A 21,900-nucleotide genomic window follows, 5' to 3' on the forward strand; every position below is an offset into this window, starting at 1 on the left:
TGAGCGTCTTTATCCATAGGTCCTGATAGAAATACCCCGGATGTGAATTGTGCTGAGGACCAGTAGTTATCACATCTCTTATCAGGTGGAGATAGAAAGGACTGGGAAGTCAACTAAGAAAAGAGATCTAATTTCAGTGTTTCCTTTTATTTAAGTCCTGCTTGTTGCAAAGTTTGGCATCTGAAGGAAGGATTTCAGGTCTCTATCGAATGCCAGAGATAATAGAAAAAAAATCCTTGAAAAAAGAAAAAACAAAATAACACATAATTCCATTCATTCTATTGCATACATTTTAAAGTTAAATGGAAACAGTAGTAGTTCATACAGTTATAAAACCATAAAATGCTATTTCTAGTATAATTTAACATTTTGGATATCTAAGGGAAGAGTTATAAAACTTCTGCTTTCCTTATACTAACTCCAATTTCAGAAAGGGTCCTAGTTGCACCCACTCTGTGTTTACATGTATTGTGGTGAGGCCAGGTTTCTTCAGGCTCTATAACAAAAGTGCCTTGAAAAGTAAGAAGTATGCTGAACAAACATAAAGCACCACCATTGTTCACTAGGTGTGTTGTTGGTCCTTTTAAAAATACGGCAAGTATTTAAAAGCGTTAGGAGATAGATAAATACACACTCATCCACAATGAAATATATATTCAACCATAATGAAAGCCAGACACTTAAGCTTTAAGTTCACTTTATTCTTTGTGAATGGGCAGTTATTTAGCCTCTCTGTGCCTCAGTTCCTTCATCTGAAAAGTGAGGGAAAAAACAGCACTTACCTTTGTAACTATGTGGTGACATATGTGAGCTAGATTATGATGGTGATCATTTTGCAACATATACAAATATCGGGTCGTTATGTTGTACTGCTGAAACTAATACGTCAATTATACCTAAATTTAAAAAATAGTGCTTACCTGCTTTATAGGGTTAAAATGAGAATTAAATGGGATAATTAGTGCAAAGAACTAAGAACAGTCCCTGGCACACAAAAAGCACTCAAAAACGTTGACAATTCTTACTAAATTCACGAAACTATCTACAGTGAAGAGGCACCCTGTTCTTCCATTGAGATCTAGGGTAAAGATACATCTCTTAGATTATCATGTAAAATTTGAGTTTTACTGATAGAATCAGCTGCATCAGTTTATCAGTTTCCCTTTTCATGACATTTATTAAATCCTCATTCTCTGTTAGGTCTTGGGCTAGGGAATTAATTGATCTTAATCCAGTACTTAATCTTTGACCGAAAAAAAAGTTCACAGCGTTACTAAACCTCAAGTACATGCCAGGTCTTTAGAAAGGTGATTGTCAGAAACTAAACTAAGAACTCCTTTAAAGGCGCCCAAATCAGGTGGGAAGACAAGAAGGGCTGGGCATTGTGCCCGGAGTATGTGAAAGGGGAGCGCCCTGCCTCTGCCAGTTGATCGGCGTTTAGAATTCTCCCGGGCATTATTTCCAGCTGGTGGCTGAATAAGATGCAAGAGTTGCCCTCTTTTTGAGTTAATCACGTGCTTAAAAGTGAAGGTGACATCGGCCAGAGCGCCCTTCCCCACCCCCCGCTCCCCGGGGCTAGAGGCTTTATCCTGATACGTTCTGGCTACATCCTGCTCCTTGACGCTCTTCAGAGAGCGCTCCCGGGCGCTGGCGGGCCTCACCTGTTGCAGGTGTACCCAGGTGTCCCGCAGCGTGGCTGCTGGCTCTCCTCCCCGCCCGGGGTCGAAGGGCAGCGGCGCGGGGCCGTCCTGGGGGAGGTCCGGCAACTAGGGTATCCGGAGCCCGCGGGCGCTGCGCCCGGCCCAGCGCACCCCCTGCGGGGCTGAGGCCGCGCCTCCTCCCGGAACTGGCCCGCGCGGCGTGGCGGGAGGAGCGGCGGGAGCGGGGCCGCTGCGCGCCGGGGGCCATGGAGGTCCTGCCCGCAAGCGACCCAGAGGCAGGCAAGGAGCAGCCCGAGGCAAAGCCCGACGACGCGGGGCCCGGAGCGCCCCGGGTTCCATGCCTGCAGGGGGCGTCCCCCGGGGAGCGAGCACCCGGCTCCTGGGACCCCTGGGAGGGCGAGGAGGAGCCGGAGCCGGGCGAGCCGCCGGGTAGCCGCACGGCGTCCCTGGTGAGCGGGCTGCTCACCGAACTGTACAGCTGCACCGAGGAGGAGGAGGCGGTCGGCGGGGGCCGCGGGCCCGGGGGCCGCGAGCGGCGTTGCGACAGCTTCGACAGCTCCGCAGAGGCCTCCGGCTCCGACGTGTTCCTGGGCGGCCGCGGCGGCGCCGGCGACTCCCGCGTGCTGCAGGAGCTGCAGGAGCTGCAGAAGCGGCCGAGCCAGCGGCACCAGATGCAGTACCTGCGGCAGAAAGGTGAGGGCCCGGGGAGGGGGGTCCCGGGAGCTCCCCAGAGCCGCGCGCCTGCCGGGTCTGCGCGCGCTCCCGCGCTCACCTGTGCGCACCTGTGCTGATACGCCAAGCGCCCAGATAGTAAGTTCCGAGCGTCTCCTTTGATCTGTCGCGGGTGCCCACAGGGTCATGAATTCACGACTAGACCTAGTTCTTATTGTCCCCCCATCCCGTCTCGAGTTGAGTGAAGCTTCAGTTGTTGGAATGGTAGTATGCCTGTCCCCCATCCTCCTTGTGTTTGTGGAGGCCCAAGAGGAGAGGCAGTCGAGATTCTAATTTCACCAGAACAGCTGTTAGGACGGGTTTGGAGTTTCTGAGATGTCTACGTGAGGTTACCTAGAGGACTCTTAGAGAAAAAAGGTGACTCCCGGAGCTGTTTTTTGGTTTGTTTGTTTTTTTAGTTTAGTTTTTTTTTTTTTTCAATCCGCCTTCCTTGGCCACACTACTTGGTTAATGTTTAACTAGTGAGGCAAAGTAATTCAGTTTCTACGCAGAACGTGTGAAATTTGTTTCTCAGAACGTCTGGTTTCAAGATGCTCACTAGGTGGATTTTTTTGCCCCCTGAGTGGCGAATTAGTGGAAGGCCCTAGAGCGTTGACGTTATCACAGAATTTAATTGCTAGTACCTTCTGTTGGAGACGTTGATCCAAAAATGGCCTTGGCTTTCGGGGAAGAAGCTAATTTGATGTTTCTTTAGTTATCAGACTCTGATGCTTCTGTCCTAACTGGTGTTTTTTCTCAACTGTTTATAATAGCTTGCCTTCCAGGCACTTGGTTATTACAGTTGTCTTTTTGTACAGTTATATCAAGAGTTCAATTTACAAAATGAACAGAGGTGTGGAAAACATGCTAAGACATAGTAACATTCCTTGAATTAATGTCCTTGTGCTAAATTACCAGAAGAGGGAGGAAAGAGATTACTGTAGAGTGGTCTCCTATCTCCTGTATGTAAAATCAGTTTAGCTGGTGCCAGGGGATTAAAAACAAACAAACACCCCCCCCCCCACCTAACTAGGAAGGGAATAAATCTGTCTGCTTTCTGAAATCTATGTAAACAGCCTACAGCTTCCTCTTTTGGCTTCCTAGTGAAGTTTTTTCCCCCCAGCTGATTGTTATAAATGGCTTCCACCTTCCTCCCCCTGCCTGAGACTTTAGCTGGAGTTGTGCCATTTAATTTTATACAACTATCTGGCTGTTCTCAGTGTGTTTGTGTATGCCAAGAGTTCTGCAGGGCAATAGTTCCTTCAGAATCCAACAAAATCAGTTTTGGAGAATTATGATTCAGCTTTCTGCTTTTACAAGGTTATTCACTTTTCATTACTGAGAGAAATTTTGTGGGTTAGTCATTTCCTTTTGGAAGAAAAATTTGGCAAGCTAAAGTTTAAGGAAGTGGTCATGGTACAGCTTTGGAAGTAAATTTCAGCTGAGTGACCACTCTATTAATCATTCATAAGACCTATAGGAGTCTGTTTTGCCCAAGCTTTAGTCTCAGTGGATGGTTAGCTGCCTGCTCATCTCGGCTTTTCTTGTAGTTGACCTGGTTAGGATAAACATGGTGCTATATTATGATAGTCCCCCACACCCTCCCCTTTTATTGATAAGCATCATTAGAGTACTGAGAATAAAGAATTAGGTGATGGAAACAGCTGTCTTTTATTTATTTTTATTTTTTTTTGCCTCTATCTTTTTTAAAACTTTTTTTTATTGAGTTATAGTCATTTTACAATGCTGTGTCAAATTCCAGTGCAGAGCACAGTTTCTCAGTTATACATGAACATACACACATTCATTGTCACATTTTTTTTTTCTCTGTGGGCTACCACAAGATCTTGTATTTATTTCCCTGTGCTATACCGTATAATCTTGTTTATCTATTCTACATATGCCTGTCAGTATCTACAAATTTTGAATTCCCAGTCTATCCCTACCCCCGACCCGGCAACCACAAGTTTGTATTCTATGTCTACGAGTCTGTTTCTGTTTTGTATTTATGTTCTTTTTTTTTTTTTTTCAGATTCCACATATCAGCGATCACATATGGTATTTTTCTTTTTCTGGCTTACTTCACTTAGAATGACATTCTCCAGGAATATCCATGTTGCTGCAACTGGCGTTATGTTGTTGGTTTTTATGGTTGAATAGTATTCCATTGTATAAATATACTACATCTTCTTTATCCAGTCGTCTGTTGATGGACATTTAGACTGGGAAACAGCTGTCTTAAATAATTTTTACAACATATTAGGTTATTTGATTTTTTTCAAGTTCAAAAAATACCCCTTCTAACATAATAGTTAGGAATCTCATATAATGTAGATAACCTGTGTGTTAATTCTCTCTCCCCTGTTAGGGATTTTGCTTTAGCACCTATTTAAGGATATTTAGCATGTGTGGGTCCTTTAGTTCTGTGAGGCACCAAAATGGCTTCTCAGGAAATCTAGGCTCTCTTCTTAGTGTTTACTTTAAGGGCGTGAACTCTGGAGTTAGAAGGCTTGAGTTCATACCCTGCCACTGTTCCTTACTGGTTATGTGTCCTTGGGCAAGTTCTTTAACCTTTCTGAGTCTCATTTTTCTCACCTCAATAGGGATAATAAGGGGAGAGGGTGTAGCTCAAGTGGTAGATCACATACTTAGCATACATCAAGGTCCTGGATTCAACCGCCAGCACCTCCTCTAAAAGTAAATAAATTAAAAAAAAAAAAAAAAGGTAAACCTAACTACTCCCCCCCCCAAAAAAACCCAAAACAAGAATTAAATTAAAAAAATAAAATAAATAAGGATAATACTACTTCAGAGGGCTGTATTGAGAATGATGTAAGTTAATGTATGTGAAGTGCTCAGGAAATGTTAGATATTATTTGTATTGTTATGTACACTGGAATTCCTTAAAGAGGAAATAGTTCAGTTTGTTAGCTGAGGATCTCCTCATTTTTCCTGGTTTATTTAACACTGTGTTAGGAGCTGTGGCTGAGGCTACGGGACATACGGAGATAAAGGAGACCTTATTTCTGTTTTCAAATGTTGCTACAGAAGACATTTTCAGATTCAACTCTGAAGATTTTTGTGTTGGACAGTACATATAATTCAGAAATCATAGCGCTGTAGGTGCCTTTAGAGTCACTGAAAATGACTCTTTTGTGGAAGAAAAGTATAATTTAAATGCAAGATGATATTCCTATCTACCCCTTTTGTTTCTAGAAGGGAAAATTTAAAACATTCAAATTTGCTCTATTTGAAGAAATCTAGGATTGAAGAGTCTCTGGTTTCTTCTTGATTTCTTCTTGTAGCTTGAGTCCATATTTAATCATCCTTAGAACCCAAGTATTTTCAATTAACCTAAGTGGACTCTTACTTCCCATTGTATCTCACCACATTTGAACTCAAGGTGAGAGAAGTAACTGGCCGTTGTTCTCTTCATAGTAATTCCTTCTTACTGTCGTGCTCTTTGTATTAATGTTTCTAAAGGCTGTTCACATTTGTTTCTCAGAATAATCTTGAATAATCTGAGACTTGGAGCACTGCCTTGCCTAAAATCATGCAGATAGTTGGTTGATCCAAAGGCAGTTCTTTTTAACTCAAGGTCAAATGCATTTTCCGTAACGTAGTCAATCAATATGACAGCTGCTTAAACACCCCCTTGCTCTTGTCTTATGCAGACCCCCAAAGTTCACTTCCTTTGACCTCAAGCACTTTCCTTACTTTGAATATTTCTTTTGTTCTTTTCTGGTCCTCCCTAGTTTCTCCAAATCCCTTTCAAAATGAGTAGATCCAAACCCCACACAGAACCTCTAATGAGGGTCTAGCCAACGCCAAGCTGAGTGGAAGGCTTTGCTTGCCTGGCAGGTCACACTGTGGTGACTGATGATAATGTCAAGTGTGACAAACAAAACGTCCCAATTGTAATGATTATTCATACGGATGTGGTGGTCACTTCTGATTCCCTCGTCTTTTGTCACTTACGGAAAAACTGCTGTTGAGTGTATTAGTTTTATGGATGCGAATTATCTTTTATCTGTTTGAAGGAAGTATGTTTTCTACCATATTTGAAGATGAACTGTTGTACCTAATAGTCAAGCTATTTGCAAGACTGTATTTAAAACGGAACCATAATCACTGCATTTATCTACGTTAGAAAATTTGGTAATGTTATTTACTTGTAACTAATCATTTACAAAGGTGAGTGCTTTTAAAAACATTTGTTACCAGCTGTTAGGTTTATCACTGATGTAACAGATTAAAAAATATTCTTGCAAGCTTACCGTCTGAGCACTTTAATGATACAGAATGTACCTGCCAATTTTAAGGCAAAGAAATGTAAATTTGCACCCAGAGTTGGATACCGTAGAAGAATCTCTGCTTACATGTTATAGGTAGCCTCAAGAATAAAATTTATCTTACGGTACTTGTCTCCTGGACAGGACAGGAAACGGATGAGCAACTGATTTCATCAGAATCTCTTGGCTAAATATGTACATGTAATCCTGGGTGTGACTCCAGGATTACTTGGTTTAAATGGATGTTGCAGATATTTTTCTCGTGATTGGCATCACATTGAAATTTGTATTCCTCTCAGGGTATTTATTGTTCTGTTTTTCTTTTGCTTTACTGAAAGACACCAATGAACTGAAGACAATTCTTGGAGAGCTCAAGTACAGGATTGGCATTCAGTCGGCCAGGTTACTTCGGCAGCTGAAGCAGAAAGATAGGCTTCTGCATAAAGTGCAGAGGAACTGCGACCTGGTGACGGCGTGCCTGCAGGCCGTGTCTCAGAAGAGAAGTAAGTGCTGGGCTGGGCTTCGCCCTTTTGCCATGTGGGACCAGAATGTTAGTGAAGCCGTGTCAGCAGTCATTGTGTTTTTCAATATACGTATTGAGAAATTGTAAATGGAAGCCTTAGATCCCCCTCAGAACTAAGAACCATGAGTAACTCAGAGAGCTTCCTGTATTGTTCAGTTAAAATGTGTATTCCATGTCTATGTTACAGACTTGGTTTTATTATTCTAGATTTGAGGTAGTACTTCACTTTGACAATGGTTATTATTGCCTGATGCTAAATAATGACTAAAATCTTTATTTTTAAAACAGCAGCCTAGAGATAGAACCTAAAAGGCACGACTGCTTTCTTACTTAGTCTGTGTGTTGCTCTAATAAGTGAATTAAACAAGTGATTTAAAAGAAGAAGATTCTTGTAACAGGATCTCACAGCTTGCTCTGAAATCTGGAAAGGACAAAATATTTTAACACATGAAACCCATCTTGTGGGTAATCCATTTATAACTAAGAGATGCATGGTTTGTTAATTGAGTTAAAATGTTAAATTACTAATCTGTGTTAGATACTAGACATAAAAGCTTGTGAACTGATTTTTTAAATTCTCCATGCAATAGTTTTATGTTTTATTCTGCTAATATTTCCCTGTTTTTGTTTTGTATTTTTCATTCACATGCAGCACGGCAGAACAGTATGTGCAGGTATGGTAATCAGGCACAGTGATGTGTTTTCATAGAGATTCTCCCCCGGCAGCTTTTTAGGTGCATGTGAAAGTTGCCTTTTCTTGTTTCTTTACCCTGTCACATTCTCTATGTAACGTGACAGCTCCTAAGAGTTTTTCTTTTTCATTCCATATTTAGATGTGTCTGTTTTCATAAAACAATTTTCAGGGCTTGATGAGTTTCAGAGAATAAAATTAATGGCTTAAATTCCATTCTTCCCTTTGTTATTAAAAGAAAATACTATTGTCTTCCTCTCCTTTGATTATATCACCGTTACCCCCTAATTATTATTCATGCTGTTTACTAAAGGTTTCAACCTAATGCGTGTTCAGTGGAATGCTGCTTAATTGTTATAATGATATAATAGTCCATACAAGAGGCAGGTAGGTAATTGGGTAGACTGGTTTTGAATTGGGTTTTCTCCAGAGCCAGGCACTTGTCTGAAATACCCAGAGAAGGAGGGTATAGATACATAAATACTCATATACATGTATATGCATGTACAGTAGAGAATTTGTGTACCTATAGAAAGTTGTCACGTGTTGTAAGTAGTTGATGTTTTCCCATGAATTGTGGTTGATTCACAAGGGGGATCCAGTAAAAATCGTATTTTCCTCTCTTATTTTGAAATGTTTTGATTTTGATTTTTCTCTTTTTCAACTGTGTTTTCATTTACTCATTATTATCCTTTGTATCAGAAGTTAAAAGCATGAAGTGGTAAATGAGTGGGTTTGGATGTGTGGGAAAGTATAAGGGGGTGGTGGAGCCGGTGTCAGGAGGCAGAGGAATGTCAGGCCGGCGCAGGATCACGGGCTGGTAATTACCAGGGACTGACAGTCATTTAGAATTTGGCTTTGCTTGACCGACGAAAGGACCAGCATTGATGTCTTTTTAGAAAAATGTGTCCACAAGCCTCTGATTTAATGTGTGAATTTGTGGATGCATTACCCCTGTATATTTTAGATTTTTGTCTCTTTAAATTGGGTTTTGCATTTCGGAGACTATGGGGTGAATGGCGCCTTTCCTTGAAGTTCAATTCTCATCTTGGTAATAAGACTCTAGTACATGGAACAAAATGTTTTTTGTTGAATTAAGAAATAACAGTGTATCAGAATGATCATTTGCATCATATGACACCGGATGGTGATGTAGATGTTGTTAGAAATTTGACTAGATGCTTATTTTTCCATTTTAGAATCCCAGAGGTTCGACGTTTTGTGACTGCATGCCTCATTTCAGTAGTTGCGCATTTGCCCTCTTTCCTCAAAGTCAGCAAATAACAAATGAATTTAATTAATCACTGAACGTTCATTTTAGTAGTGATTGGCAGTGATGCATTCAAATACAACATACATGTTGAATTGTTTGTATTTAATATGCAAAAAGCCAGATAACCTCTATTTTTCCCTCCCTGTGGATTCAGTGCTTATGATTCTCTCCGTAAGTGACTTTTCCCCTTCTTTAATATGCTGTAAAACAAAAAACAATTTTAATCTTTTATTCAAATGGGTTCTTTCCCGTTGATACACCAAAGGTGATATATTCATTTTGAAATAAGAATCCTAAGTGTGGATTATGAACAGAAATGACTAGATCATTTTTATTTCTAGCACAGGTGATGTAACTGCTTGCATTTTATGTTTTTCTGCATCAAGCCTTATGGTGGAATCCCTTTGCTTTCACACTGGGGTGGGAATAAGAGCAGGATCAATATTTGCCTTATAGAGCAGTAGATTTCCCCCCTATATTTCATCATTGATCTAAAGATAACCATAGTATAACCACTGTAATATTAATAATAAAGTGAGGGGGCTGGGAGTATAGCTCATTGGTAGGGTGTGTGCTTGGTGTTCATGAGGTCCTGTGCCTCTGTTAAGGAAAAAGAAAAAGAGTAAGATGAGTGGGAGCACCAGTCACTATTCACTGAGTACATGCCTTATGCCAAACTGTTGGTTTTACCTCTCGTAGCAATTCCAAAAATATATGTATCTTTGGACACATTTTATTGGGAAACTGAGATTCAGAAAGTTTAAGTAATTTGCCTACGATCACACAGCTGATAAGTGGTTGAGACAGACTTTGAAGCTAGATGTCTCAAAAGTTCACTCTCTGCACCATAAACTGTGACGTAGCAATTAGAGTGATACTTCTGTAATACTGGAATGCAGTTGGAGCAGTAAGAAATTTGTAACATGCAAAGGATGTAATAGAGAGTTTCAGGTTTATTAGAATATGCTGCTGCAGCATAGTTTGCATATGAAATAGTTTGCATGTGAAATAAATACTTTATTTTTTCTTGGCCAGATGGATTATGGAATGAATGTAGTGTGGTATTCAGGGAAATCCACCCAAAGGCCTTAAGACAATGGGAAAAAAAATAAGATGAATATTTACCAGGAGTTTGATTCTGATGTTAAGATTTTTAAGTAGTTTGCTTACCCCATGGTTTAACTATTTTTCCTGAAAGCAGAAGGGGGGCCATCTTAATGATCAGAATTGCCTAGTTCTGTAATTTTTAAGATGTTTAAGTTATGCTGGTTAAGTTCTTGAAATGGTGTTATAAATCAAGTGATAAAATCTAGTGGTGTTTGGAAAAGTGTGAAAAGAGATCATGAAAAGAAATGTGAATGTAAACAGAAGTATTGTCTTTTATTGGCCTGGTCCATAAGTACAGGAATTTTAGGCAGCTTACAGCTTCATTTTATTAATGTGTCCACATTGATACCCTGACGTGAGTAAATCTTGCTATCTATCATAAATGCCTGGCAGAGACCAGTAACTTTATCATACAGTGAGTGGTCTTTGTTCTTTTTCTATGGCGATCTTTTTTACAGTAGTACCTTGTCCTCTGTGGCAGGAGAAGGAATTTGTGCGACCCTGAGTTTGGTGGCACTAACATTCAACATTTTCCAGTAGGAAACAATTCTCTTTCTCTCTCTTTTTTTTTTAATTATAAAAGTAATGCACTCAACCAGCCATCTACTCCTAGATATTTACCCAAGAGAATTGATGATGTGTATCCCCACAAAAATTGGTACATGAATGTTCATAGCATTTTTAAAAAAATAATAGCCAAAAGGTGGAAACAAGTCAAATGTCTATCAGTGGTTGAATGAGTAAACAAGTATGATGTATCCATACAATGGAATATTATTCAGCCAAAAACAGGAGTGAAGTTACTGATTCCATGTTACAACATGGATGACCCTTGAGAACATTATGCTAAGTGAAAGATGCAAAGTCCACATCCTTTATGATTCCATTTGAAATGTTCAGAATAGACAAATCCAGAGAAATAGAAAGTAGATTAGTGGTTGCCGGGGTTTGGGGGTAGGGAGAATAGGAAGTGACTGCTGATGGCATGGGTTTCTTGTTGGGAGTGATGAAAATGTTCTGCCATGATAGTAATAATGGTTACACAATTTTGTGAATATACTAAAAATCACTAAATTGTACAGTTTAAAAGGGTGAATTTTATGGTATGTGAATTATATATCAATAAAAAGTGTTAAGTATAGTATAGTCATTAAGGAAACTTTGGAAAATACAGAAATGCAAAAAGAAGAGGGAAAATCGTTTTCTAAAGACAGTTTCTTAATGTTTTTGAATTTTTACTCAAGTGGCTTTTTTATATGAAGTTTTCCCAAAAGTCAGTGTACTGTATAAACATTTCTGTGTCCCGTGTTTTTCATGTACCATATCATAAGCTGGTGCCATTGGCATAAATCATTTATAAACATAATTTTGAATGATTAATGCACTGTTTTTCAGTCTACCATTTTGTTTTGTCCACATTTTAATAGTGACGAATCTCCTTTGTGTTGAGTATAGAAACACAACTCAAACTGATTTAAGCAATGAAGGAAATTGATGGGCTTACCTAATTAAAAGTATTGAGAATGTGCCTTCAGCTGCAGCTAAATCAGATGCAGGTGCTCAAATAGTATCTTTAAGAATATGACTTCATCTCTTAGCCGTGCTTTCCTCTCTATGAGACAATACCCAAATGGCCAACAGCGCTCCAATTTAGCAACCTTACCTGAAAGAACAGATGTTTTTCTGTAGCTCCTGAAAATCCCATAATTCACATTTTTTTTAACTTTTAAAAAATTGAAGCATAGTTGGTAATTCAATTTTCCTTAACCTAGTTGAGTCCCATGCTCCCTAAGAGTCAATATTTTTGTTTATGTATGTAAGAAGGTGATAAATGCAATAGGGAAAAAAACAACAGGCAAAGGTGAGCTTGGAGTGGCCAACAACTGGTATTGGAGTTGTCAGGCCTTTGCATTTTAACTGTTCTAGTGAGTCTCTTAGTGGCTGTGTGATTTGCATTTCAATTTTGCTGATTCATAACGTGGTTCAGCACCTCTTGATACGTTTAATGGCTATTTGTCTCCTAAGAAAAGGATTGGCTCCTTTTTGTTAGAGATTTGTAGGAGCTCTTTATGTGTTCTGAATATGAGTCTTTGTCAGATAGATGTGATGCAAATACCTTCTCCCACTTATTTGGCCTGCATTTTCACTCTTAAGAGTGTCACTTAATGAGCACGAGTTCTTAGCTTTTACGTAGTCCGGTTGACTGGTCTTTTAGCTTCCTGCAGGGCCGGTGTTGTGGGCGTGTGATCTGTGGCGTCACATTGGGCGCATGCTCGGTAGCGCCCACGTGTGGTTTAGTGCTCTGCTGCTGTTGTCCTAAAGCTCTTAATTTTTGAACAAGGGGTCTCACAAATTGGGTAACCAGTCTTGCCTTTTATAGCTGGTGCTTTTTCTATCCTATTTAAGAAATCTTTTTTTTTTCTTTAATACCAAACTCACGAAGATACTTTCTCATTTTATTTTCTAAACGCTTAATAAATAATGAGGTCTGGATCCACCTAGAATTGATTCATTTTGTTTGCATGGTATGAGGTAGGAGTCAGATTTCATGTTTGTCCATATGAATATCTAATTGACTCAGCCCAGTTTATCCTTTTACCATTGCTCTGTGGCGCCATTTTTATGTAAATGTCTAAATGTATGTGAGTTCATTTTTGGGCTCTTACTGTGTTTTGTTGTTTTATTTGTCTCTCCTTGAGCCAGTGCAACAGTGTCTTAATTATTGTACTTTACAATAACTTTTACTATCTGATAGTGTAGGTTCTTAAACCTTGTTCTTCAAGATTGTTTTGCTTATTATTGGCTTTCTGGGGAGAAATGACATCTTTACAGTGTTCAACTTCTAGTCCATAAGTATTGTATTTTAAATTATTATTTATTATTATTCAAACTTACTTGAATAATATTTTACAGGTTTCCTTAGAGGCCTTACATATTTTCTACAATGTTTATTCTTAGGTAATTGAGGTTTCTGGATGCTATTTTAAATTGATATCTTTAAAGAAATTTATTTTCTGTTTGTTTCTGGTACATAGAAATATGATTGTTTTCTGTATATTGACCTTATATCCAGTAACTGTACTTTTTCTTTGGTTGATTCTAATAATTTATCTGTAAAATCTTTTTGTTTTTTTTCCCTGAGTACATAATCTTTATCATCTGTGAATACTATCGGTTTTATGGATTTCTTTACCATTCTTTCATTTCTTTTTCTCATCTTGTATACTGGCTGGGACCTCCAGTATAATATAGAATGGAAGTAGTGATAATGGGAAGGAAATTTTTGTCTCATGTACAACCGTCAGAGGGAAGGTTTTCATCATTTCACCTTTAAATACAATGTTTGCTGAAAGTTTCCTATAGAAGCCCTTTATCAAATTAAGAAAATTCTCCTGTACAATTTGCTAAGATGTTGAACTCGCATACTTTACTGCTGTATTGAGATAATACGTTGAATTTTATAGTTTTTTTGAATGTTAAAACAACTTTGCATTCTTGAAAAAATCCTAGCTAGGTCATGAGATATGCATGCGCACACACACAAACACACACACATGTAATGTGTATATATGCATTCATATATACGTTGCTAGATTTGGTTTGCTAATATTTTGTTTACGATTTTTTTATGCCTATGTTCATGTATGAGTTAAATTTATAATTTCCTTTCTTGCAATGCTCTTGTCAAGTTTTGGGAGTCTCATAAAAGAAGTCAGAGTGCCCTCTTTTTCCATTTTTTGGAAGAGATTGTGTAAGACTGGAGTTATTTCTTTCATAAATGTTTGGTAGAATTCTCTGGTAAAATATTGGGCCTGAAGTTTTCTCTGTAGGAGGGCTTTAAATGATCAATTCAACTTACAAATAATCCTATGTTTTTTTTTGGTTTTTTTTTTATCTTCTATGTTTTCTATGTCAGCTTTGGTAAATTACATAGAGTTTGCCCATTTCGTATAACTTTTCACATTTATAGGCATAACATTTTAAAGAATTTTTCTGGGATTCCTTTAGTGTTTCGAGATACTAAAACAATTTCACTGATTTAAACAAGAATTCACTTACTACTTAAAATATCTATTATAGAATGCATCATCATAAAGAAGTATATTCTGATATGTACATGTATATTTTAAAAGAAAGATCTGTGGGTGGTGGGTGTCTACCTATCAAAGTTGAGTAATAAATATTACTGGCACATTAGAAGCCCCTGGTTGAAATGGCCTCTCTCCCCGATACATTTGTGTTAATTATTCCCTTGCTTCTCTCTGTGGTTTTCCCACCTCCTGTACGTATTCCTAAACAATATATAGCTTTTTTTAAAATGATGTAATGACAAGTACATTTATTATTAATCACAATGTGATTTTCCATGTTTTATTTATTTTTTCTACTATGAAATACTAAAAATTACTTGCTGAAACACACACACACAGCAAACAAAGCTTGGTCACTAGGGAACGATATACAGTTTTGAGAAGCTGAGTAGCACGCTCAGGCCTAGTTGTGTAGGGAAAGGATAATGTTGCTTCTGTTAGAGAAAAGCTCTCAAAAGATAAAAACCAGACTGTTTCTGGGTCATGATGCTGGGTTCCCCTGAGAATTCACAGGAGCCCCTTCTGGGGGAGTCAGAGGGCCAGGTTATAAGCGAGTCCTGTGGCCTCTGCCAGGGCTGGAGTTTGGGCTGGTTGCTGAATGATCAGCGAAGCTGGGGGAGCGGACTGCTGCTTAGTTTTGATTTGAAGCTCGCCAGTGGCCTTGCTCTTGCTCTTGCTCCCAGAAGTGGGTCAAAGCAGAACACTTTGGTGGACGTGGAGGGGATGGAGAGCAGGCACTTCGCCAGCATGCTGTGAAGGACACAAGAGCAGATGAGAATCTGGACCAGCTCTCCTGGGCGTTCTCTCCTCAAGTTAGAAAGAGGGTCCAGCGGCAGGGAGCATCTTGTGTTGACTGCGGCTGGGCTCACTGCTCCCCTGTGTGCTAGTTGTACGCTGTCTGGTGCACAGATGCTGTCTTGGGGTCTCTCTTCACTCTCACCTTGGAGGCCCTCTTGTCTCCTCTGTCAGGTCTCTTCCTTCCTGTGTCCCATGTTTTCTTCTTTCTTGATGATTATTTTTTATATCATTGCCCATATCCACTTGAGTAAGGGTGCCTGTGAGGTAAAGTTTTGGAAATTCTGCAGGAATGAAAATGTTTTTATTACATCCTGGCTTTGACGATTCTAGACCTGCTCCATTGCCTTCTTGCTTTCATTGTTGCTCTTGAGAAGTCTGAAGCCTTTCTGTTTCCTCATCCTTTGTCCTGGAGACTGTTTGTTTTCCCTCTTTGCAAGCTTGTGGGAGCTTCTCTTTGTCCCTGTTCTTCTGAAACTCACCATCACGTTGCTGAGCGTGGATCCCTTTTCATGCATCGTGCTGGGTGGGCCTAGGCAAGCTCTTTCAATCAGGCAACTTAACGTCTTTCAGTTCTGGAAAATTTATGTGAATTATTTCTTTGACTGCTTTTCCTCCCTCCTTTTATGCCCCCTCCCCTTTTCCTCTTCCTGAAATTCAGTTGTTTGGCTGTCAGAACTCCTGGGCCAGTTCTGTAATAGTCCCCTCTTTCTTATTTTCCATATCTGTTTTTTTGCTTTACTTTCTCAGAGATTGTCTCAACTTTATTTTCCAATCCTGTTACTGAGACCTCTTTTTCAGGTTGTTGTTTGAATGTTTCATGTAAATATATGGTATTCTGTTCTTAATTTCGTAGATGCTATATATCTTCTTATTGCTCTAAGGATGTGATAGAGACTAAAACAGACAAACGGAAAATGGCAATTTGGAGGAAATAGATGGTACAGGGAGGAAGGAAACTTTCAAAGCTGCTGTTATAGTTAAGAGCCTTTCCTCAGATGTTTGGTAATTCTTGGCTGTCTGCTCATAACTGTGAGAATCTAAAAGAACAGCTTGGACCCTGAGCTCCCCAGTAAAGCTTATGGACTTTGAGCTCTTCTAAAGGGTCATCTGGATGGGCCCTTTCTGTTTTTTTGGGGGGGTGAGGTGGGGGAAATGCTTAAGTTTATTTATCTTTTTTAATGGAGGTACTGGAAATTGAACCCATGACCTCATGCATGCTAGGCATGTGCTCTACCACTGAGCTACGCCCTCCCCACTGGGTGGGCCCTTTCTTATAGAGCCCCTCCCAGGTCAGTGTCTTCACGTGTTTCTTGTGGAGCTGGTGGGCTTCCTCAGGGAGGAGTCCTCTGCCTTCCTGCTGGACGGATGAGCTGGGTCTCTGCTTTCAGCATTCAGTACGTGTATGGTCACTGAATCCCTCTGCTTTAGGTCAAGGACTCACCCCCAGCTGGTTGTCCAGCAGCCCTCTGCTTGAAACGAAAACTTCAGGCTTTTGCAGGGGTGGGAGACGAGTGATCGTCCAGCCTCCTGAAGCAGAGGAGCGGGTTGAGGGATGCAGTTGCTTCTCGACAGCTTTCTCCCCGATCTCCTTACTAAGCCTCCTCGAGACCTGGCTGCCTGTCTCGGAGTCTTTTGTGGAATACATGGTGTAGTAGAGGCTGGAGTTCAGCTTTCCCATGCCACTTTGGGATCTGGGTTTTCTAGGATCTGCTTAGTCAATTTCTACTTGTCCGTTTGCTTTTTCAGCTTCAGAATTCTATTGCTGGTGTCTCTGTTGCTTTTTTTCCCCCTGGTCCTTGTGGGTTATGATAAACAAAAATCTCTTTAACTGTACTTTTACTGTAATTTGGATGGGGACCAAAATCAGATAGAATTTTTTTCAGTCTTCCTTCTTAACCCAGATTAGTGTATTCCTTTTTTCATAAGCTCATTTGTTTTGATAGATGGAAAGAAATGAGCATTTTTCAGCTTTATTGAGATGTAATTGACATATAAACAAGTTAGCATTTAGATTAAGGGAGATTTGCCTTACGTTTGGAACTTGGTTGCAGAATTGTGAATTTTGGCACAAATTTGTTAATATTGATAACAGATTCAGGTTTGTTTTTGATATATAATTAGCAGCTTGGTCTGCCCTAAAGTAACTTAGTAAGACTATGCCTAGATGAAGGAAACTGGAGTATAATTGCTTACAATGTATTTTAGCAACAGTTTCCTCTTGTTTTCTTTAAACTCTTAGTTTGCTACCAAGACTTGTTTTTCCATTTGGTCACAGTTTGCTCTTACCCATACTGTATATTTGTGAAATATTGGAAGTACTGCAATAGCTTTTAAACCTTGAACTTCTGAGAGACTCTTGTGGCTTTGGGGGAAAAAAGAGTAGATGTTTCTTGTGACCTCATTACAAAGAGAACTGGTTTTTAGAAGAAAAAAATCTGAATCTCAAAGTCTTCATAATTTAGAACCAGGAGAGAACTTAATCTTGATTTCTGTTTACTCCCAAACTTAGGGCAAAGCAAAGTGAAGTGCGGAAGAGTTAAATTAAGAGTGTTGCCAAATATAACCTTACAAAAGCAAAAAACAAAAACCCAAAACCAAAAAACCACAACCCCCCCCCCAAAAAGCCCTCAAAAAACTGAATCACTATGCTGTACACCTAAATCTAACACAATGTTGTAAATCAACTTGTACGTCAATTAAAAAAGAAAAGAAGTGTTGCCGAAACTCACTGGGCTGGTTGGTGACTCAGGGCTCCCCTGGTTGGTGGTACCTTTGCTATCAGATATGACAAAAGAAAACTATATATCCAGCCAGCAGGGGGAGCTCTCTTTCTCTTTTAAGTTTTAAGAACTGTGTTAAATTTACATCCTCTGTATTGTCAAGGCAGGGGATGAATCCTGGGTCTGCCACTTACTAGAGATGCAGTCTCCTGTAAGTTCTTTGACATCCTGTGCTTTATTTTTCTCATCAGTAAAAAAGAGAGGGAGGGGAATGATGATAATACCCGTTTCATAAGGTGGTTATGAAAATTAAGTGAGTTAAATTATATAAAATGCTTATAGAACAGTGACTGTTCATATTATTTACTATGACTATCATTATTCCTGCTGCAGGGAGGTTCAGAGACTGCCCTTTCCACCAGCATTTAGATACTTGCCTTTTTAAGGCAATTGTAAAGGTTGCTGGGGTTCCTCACATTAAAAAAAAAAAAAGTTGATAGGATGGGATTATGTGAGGAAGAGGTTTGGATAATCATAATTAGGAATTTTAGACTTTTTTAGCTCTTTGGGAAAGGATGGCTTACTCTTCTCCAATAACAGGTAAGGAGTTTGTTCTTTTATGTGTTTGATTTGAAAAGATGATATGTAAACATGTTTTGGGGACACACATTATATCTGAAAGTAGGCAATTGCCTGTGTGTCAAAGGTGAGAACCACGCAAGTCCTTCCTGAAGCACTTCAGAGAACTAGGATTAGAAGAATGATAGAAATGTGCTCTGTGGCTGAGGGTGGGCGGGGCGGGGTGGGGGAAATGTTCCAGGCAGAGATAATGGTGAGAGGCTGGGAGGACATCCGGCACTCGGGGTACTCTTAGTAATCTAGTATTTCTGGATAAGAAATTGGAGCTAGAGGGACCCTCAGAATTAGTCTAGTGTAATTGCCTGTTGAACATAGAACACTAAGTGTGTGTCAACTGCCTTCTCAGCTGGGATGAACGCTGTTTGGGGGTATGGTTATTTGACAGAAGCTATTGGATAAGTAAACATTTATTATGTTAGTGCACAATACTAACTGATAGCGATAGTGCAACCTTATCTCTATGTGAGGATGAAGTGAGTGGAGAAAATTAGCTGATACCATTCTAGTTAGAAAGTCTGAAAAATAATTTGAAAATTTATATATCAGGCAGCCGAAGAATAGAAAAGACAGATAATTTGGTTTGTCTTTATAGAGTATCTCCTTAACAGCACTGTGCAATCTTACCTACCTAATTCTTGTTGTTGTTGTTGGAGGGGGGATTTGGTTTGTCTGTTTATTTATTTGTTTTAATAGAGGTACTGCAGATTGAACCCAGGACCTTGTGCACGCTAAGCACGCCCTCTGTCACTAAGCTCTGCCCTCCCCCCTTACCTAACTAATTCTAAGTATGCCTCTGGCCTATCTCCCTCCCCAAACTGCAGGACTTTTTTTCCTCTACCTGCTTCTTGGCATTTCTGTTACGATTTTACTTTCGATGTCATTGAATAATAATGCACTGTTTTTTTCCCGGGGAGGGCATGAACGAGTAGATGTTTATAATGGACTCTGTATAGAAATATATTTTAATATCTTATTTTGGAAGGAAATTGTTTCTAATGAACACACATCATAGCCCATGCCTAGGCTTATAAACTGGGCTCTTTTTTGGTCTTCTCCAGTATTGCCATCTCAACACCATTTGCAGAAAGGAATGTGCCAGGACATGGTCACTAAGGCAGCATCAGAGTTTGCTGTTTGACATGCGATCCCTCCCATAAGGTCTGCCATGTATGAAAGTGGCTGGAGCTGGGCGCCTTGGTTTTTTGTGCGGTTAGTTCCTCCAGCTCAAAGTGGAGATCTTCTCACATCTCGCTGCCACTACCCAGGATGGCCATCAGAGGGCAGGCTTGCCCCTTTCCCTGATCTGGGACCTGCCCTCTGTTCTTCCCGCCCAGCCCCTCACCTCTGATATGCAGCAGTTTTCTCATTTGTCAGATCACACAGCTTCTAGACCCAGTTATGTAATACAGTGAAAATCTAGTGGAAAAAGGGCACCAAAGTCATTTCCTTGTTTTCTCCATACGTCTTGATTCTTTTGGGACATATCTCCTTCGGCCCACGCTGGTGGCCCTCCCTGAGCTTTTTCTGCCCTATTTCTCCCAGGATAATCCAGAAAGTGTAAGGGACTCAACCTTCAATCCTTGTGGGTCGTGAGGTTTGTGGTCTTCAGGTGTTGGTGATGATTCTTAACAGATCATTAGGGAGGTGTCTCAAGTTCGAGTCCCACATTGAGGTCTGCCGTGTTGCAGCCCTCCTACAGAAGGACAGGGACTTACACAGAGCTCAAGTCTATATACATCCATAGTAATAGATTTTGTTGTTGTTATTCTTGGAAAGATGTGATACTAATTCTCCTTTTTGGAGGAGAAGCTAAGTTTGCAACCAGTATTGGGTTGTGAGTTTAGGAGTCCTGGATTCTGTTTTTGTTGTTGCTGGCTTTTCTGCAAACCATCCTGCTTGCCTTTGTGGACCTGTTGGTAAAAACAGCATTCTCTCTGGGGGCTTACTGGTGACTTCAGGGTGTCTCATTGAGAAAGTACGTTTTCAAAAGTTTTGGCTGCTGTGTTTGAGAGTGGGGAGGATTCACCCCACATCAGAAAAACAAAATTTCCTGGGGAGATGACCATCTCACTCTGCCATCTCAGCCTGACCATTTAAAAAAATTTAGTTGCAATCAATTTATCCCTTTGTGTGAGTGACATTTGAACAATGAGCAGAAGCTGTCTTTCTTATAGTCATTGCCCATAATCAGCCCCACCTGTGGGAAGATCCATGGACTGTGAAGTTCGCTCCACCTATGTGGACCAGTCACTTCCAGTATCCAGTGGTATCCATGTCATCTCCACTGATGGTGGGGACCAGGCTCTCTTAAACTGTCCCATTAAGTTAATGCTCCTTGCACTTGAATTTCAGTCTGTTTTACTTGAAGCCGTATCCACAGTGTGTGTCAGTGCTGTCAATATAGTTAGGGAATACAAGCCTCAGATTGACTAAATGACCCGACTGAGTTTTCCCAGTAAATCAGCCCAATTCTCCTCCCAATTCATACAGTAATGAAAATTGAGATCTTCAGGGGTCATCTAGACCAACACACTCATTTTACAGATGCAGAAACTGGAGGATCAGAAGCATAAAGATGGTTGCAACCACCTCACATCCATTAGGATGGCTGCTATTAAACAAACAAAAAAAACCCAGAAAATAAGTGTTGGCAAGAATGTGCAAAACACTGAAACCCTTGTGCACTTTTGGAGGGAAAGTAAAATGTTGCTATTGCTATGGGAAAGTGATTCTCCCAAAATTAAAAATAGAGTTACCGTATGACCCAGCAGTTCTTCTGAGTATGCAGTTTCCCTCAGTGTCTGCAGGGGATTGGTTCCAGGACCTGCTGCAGATACTGAAATCCTCGGATACTCAAGTCTCTCTGTTTCCATGGTTTTGCATCTGCGGATTCAACCAATTGCAGATAGTGTAGAACTGTAGTGTTTATTGACAAAATCTGCATATACGTGGACTAGCGCAGTTCAAACTCATGTTGTTCAAGGGTCAACCGTATACCCAAAAGAATTGAAAGCAGAGTCTGGGAAAGATATCTGTACACCCACAATTATAGCAGCATTATTCACAATAGCCAAAAGGTGGAAGCAACCCAAATGTCCATCGATGGATGAATGGATGAACAAAATGTGGTAAGTACTTATGTTGGAATATAATTTACCTTTTAAAAGAAAGGAAATTCTGACGTAGGCTACAACATGGATGAAGCTTGAGGACATAATGCTAAATGAAATAATCTAGTCACAAAAAGACAAATAGGTACCACTTATATGAGGTACATAGACTAGTCAAATTCATGGAGACAGAGTAGACTGGTGGCTGCCAGGGGCTTGGAAGAGGGAGGAGTGGGGACTTGTTTAACGGATGGAGAGTTTCCGTTTGAGAAGATGAAGAGTTC

General features: G+C 40.1%; 1 protein-coding gene across 2 annotated transcripts in view; it reads left to right on the forward strand.

The window, feature by feature from the left end:
* Positions 1-1,156: 1,156 nt before the first annotated feature.
* The window catches only part of TBC1D30 (TBC1 domain family member 30), a 69,711-nt gene continuing 48,967 nt past the window's right edge, over positions 1,157-21,900 (forward strand). Inside the window, exons 1-2 of one of the 2 annotated variants that reach the window (XM_032493334.1) lie at positions 1,157-2,354; positions 7,003-7,167. In XM_032493334.1, coding sequence (XP_032349225.1) covers positions 1,907-2,354; positions 7,003-7,167 — 613 coding nt within the window. In that variant the 5' untranslated portion in view covers positions 1,157-1,906. The remainder of the gene's footprint in view (positions 2,355-7,002; positions 7,168-21,900) is intronic. The other variant, XM_032493335.1, reaches the window with a different exon arrangement.

The sequence above is a fragment of the Camelus ferus genome, chromosome 12, assembly GCF_009834535.1.
Source record: "Camelus ferus isolate YT-003-E chromosome 12, BCGSAC_Cfer_1.0, whole genome shotgun sequence".
NCBI lineage: Eukaryota > Metazoa > Chordata > Mammalia > Artiodactyla > Camelidae > Camelus > Camelus ferus.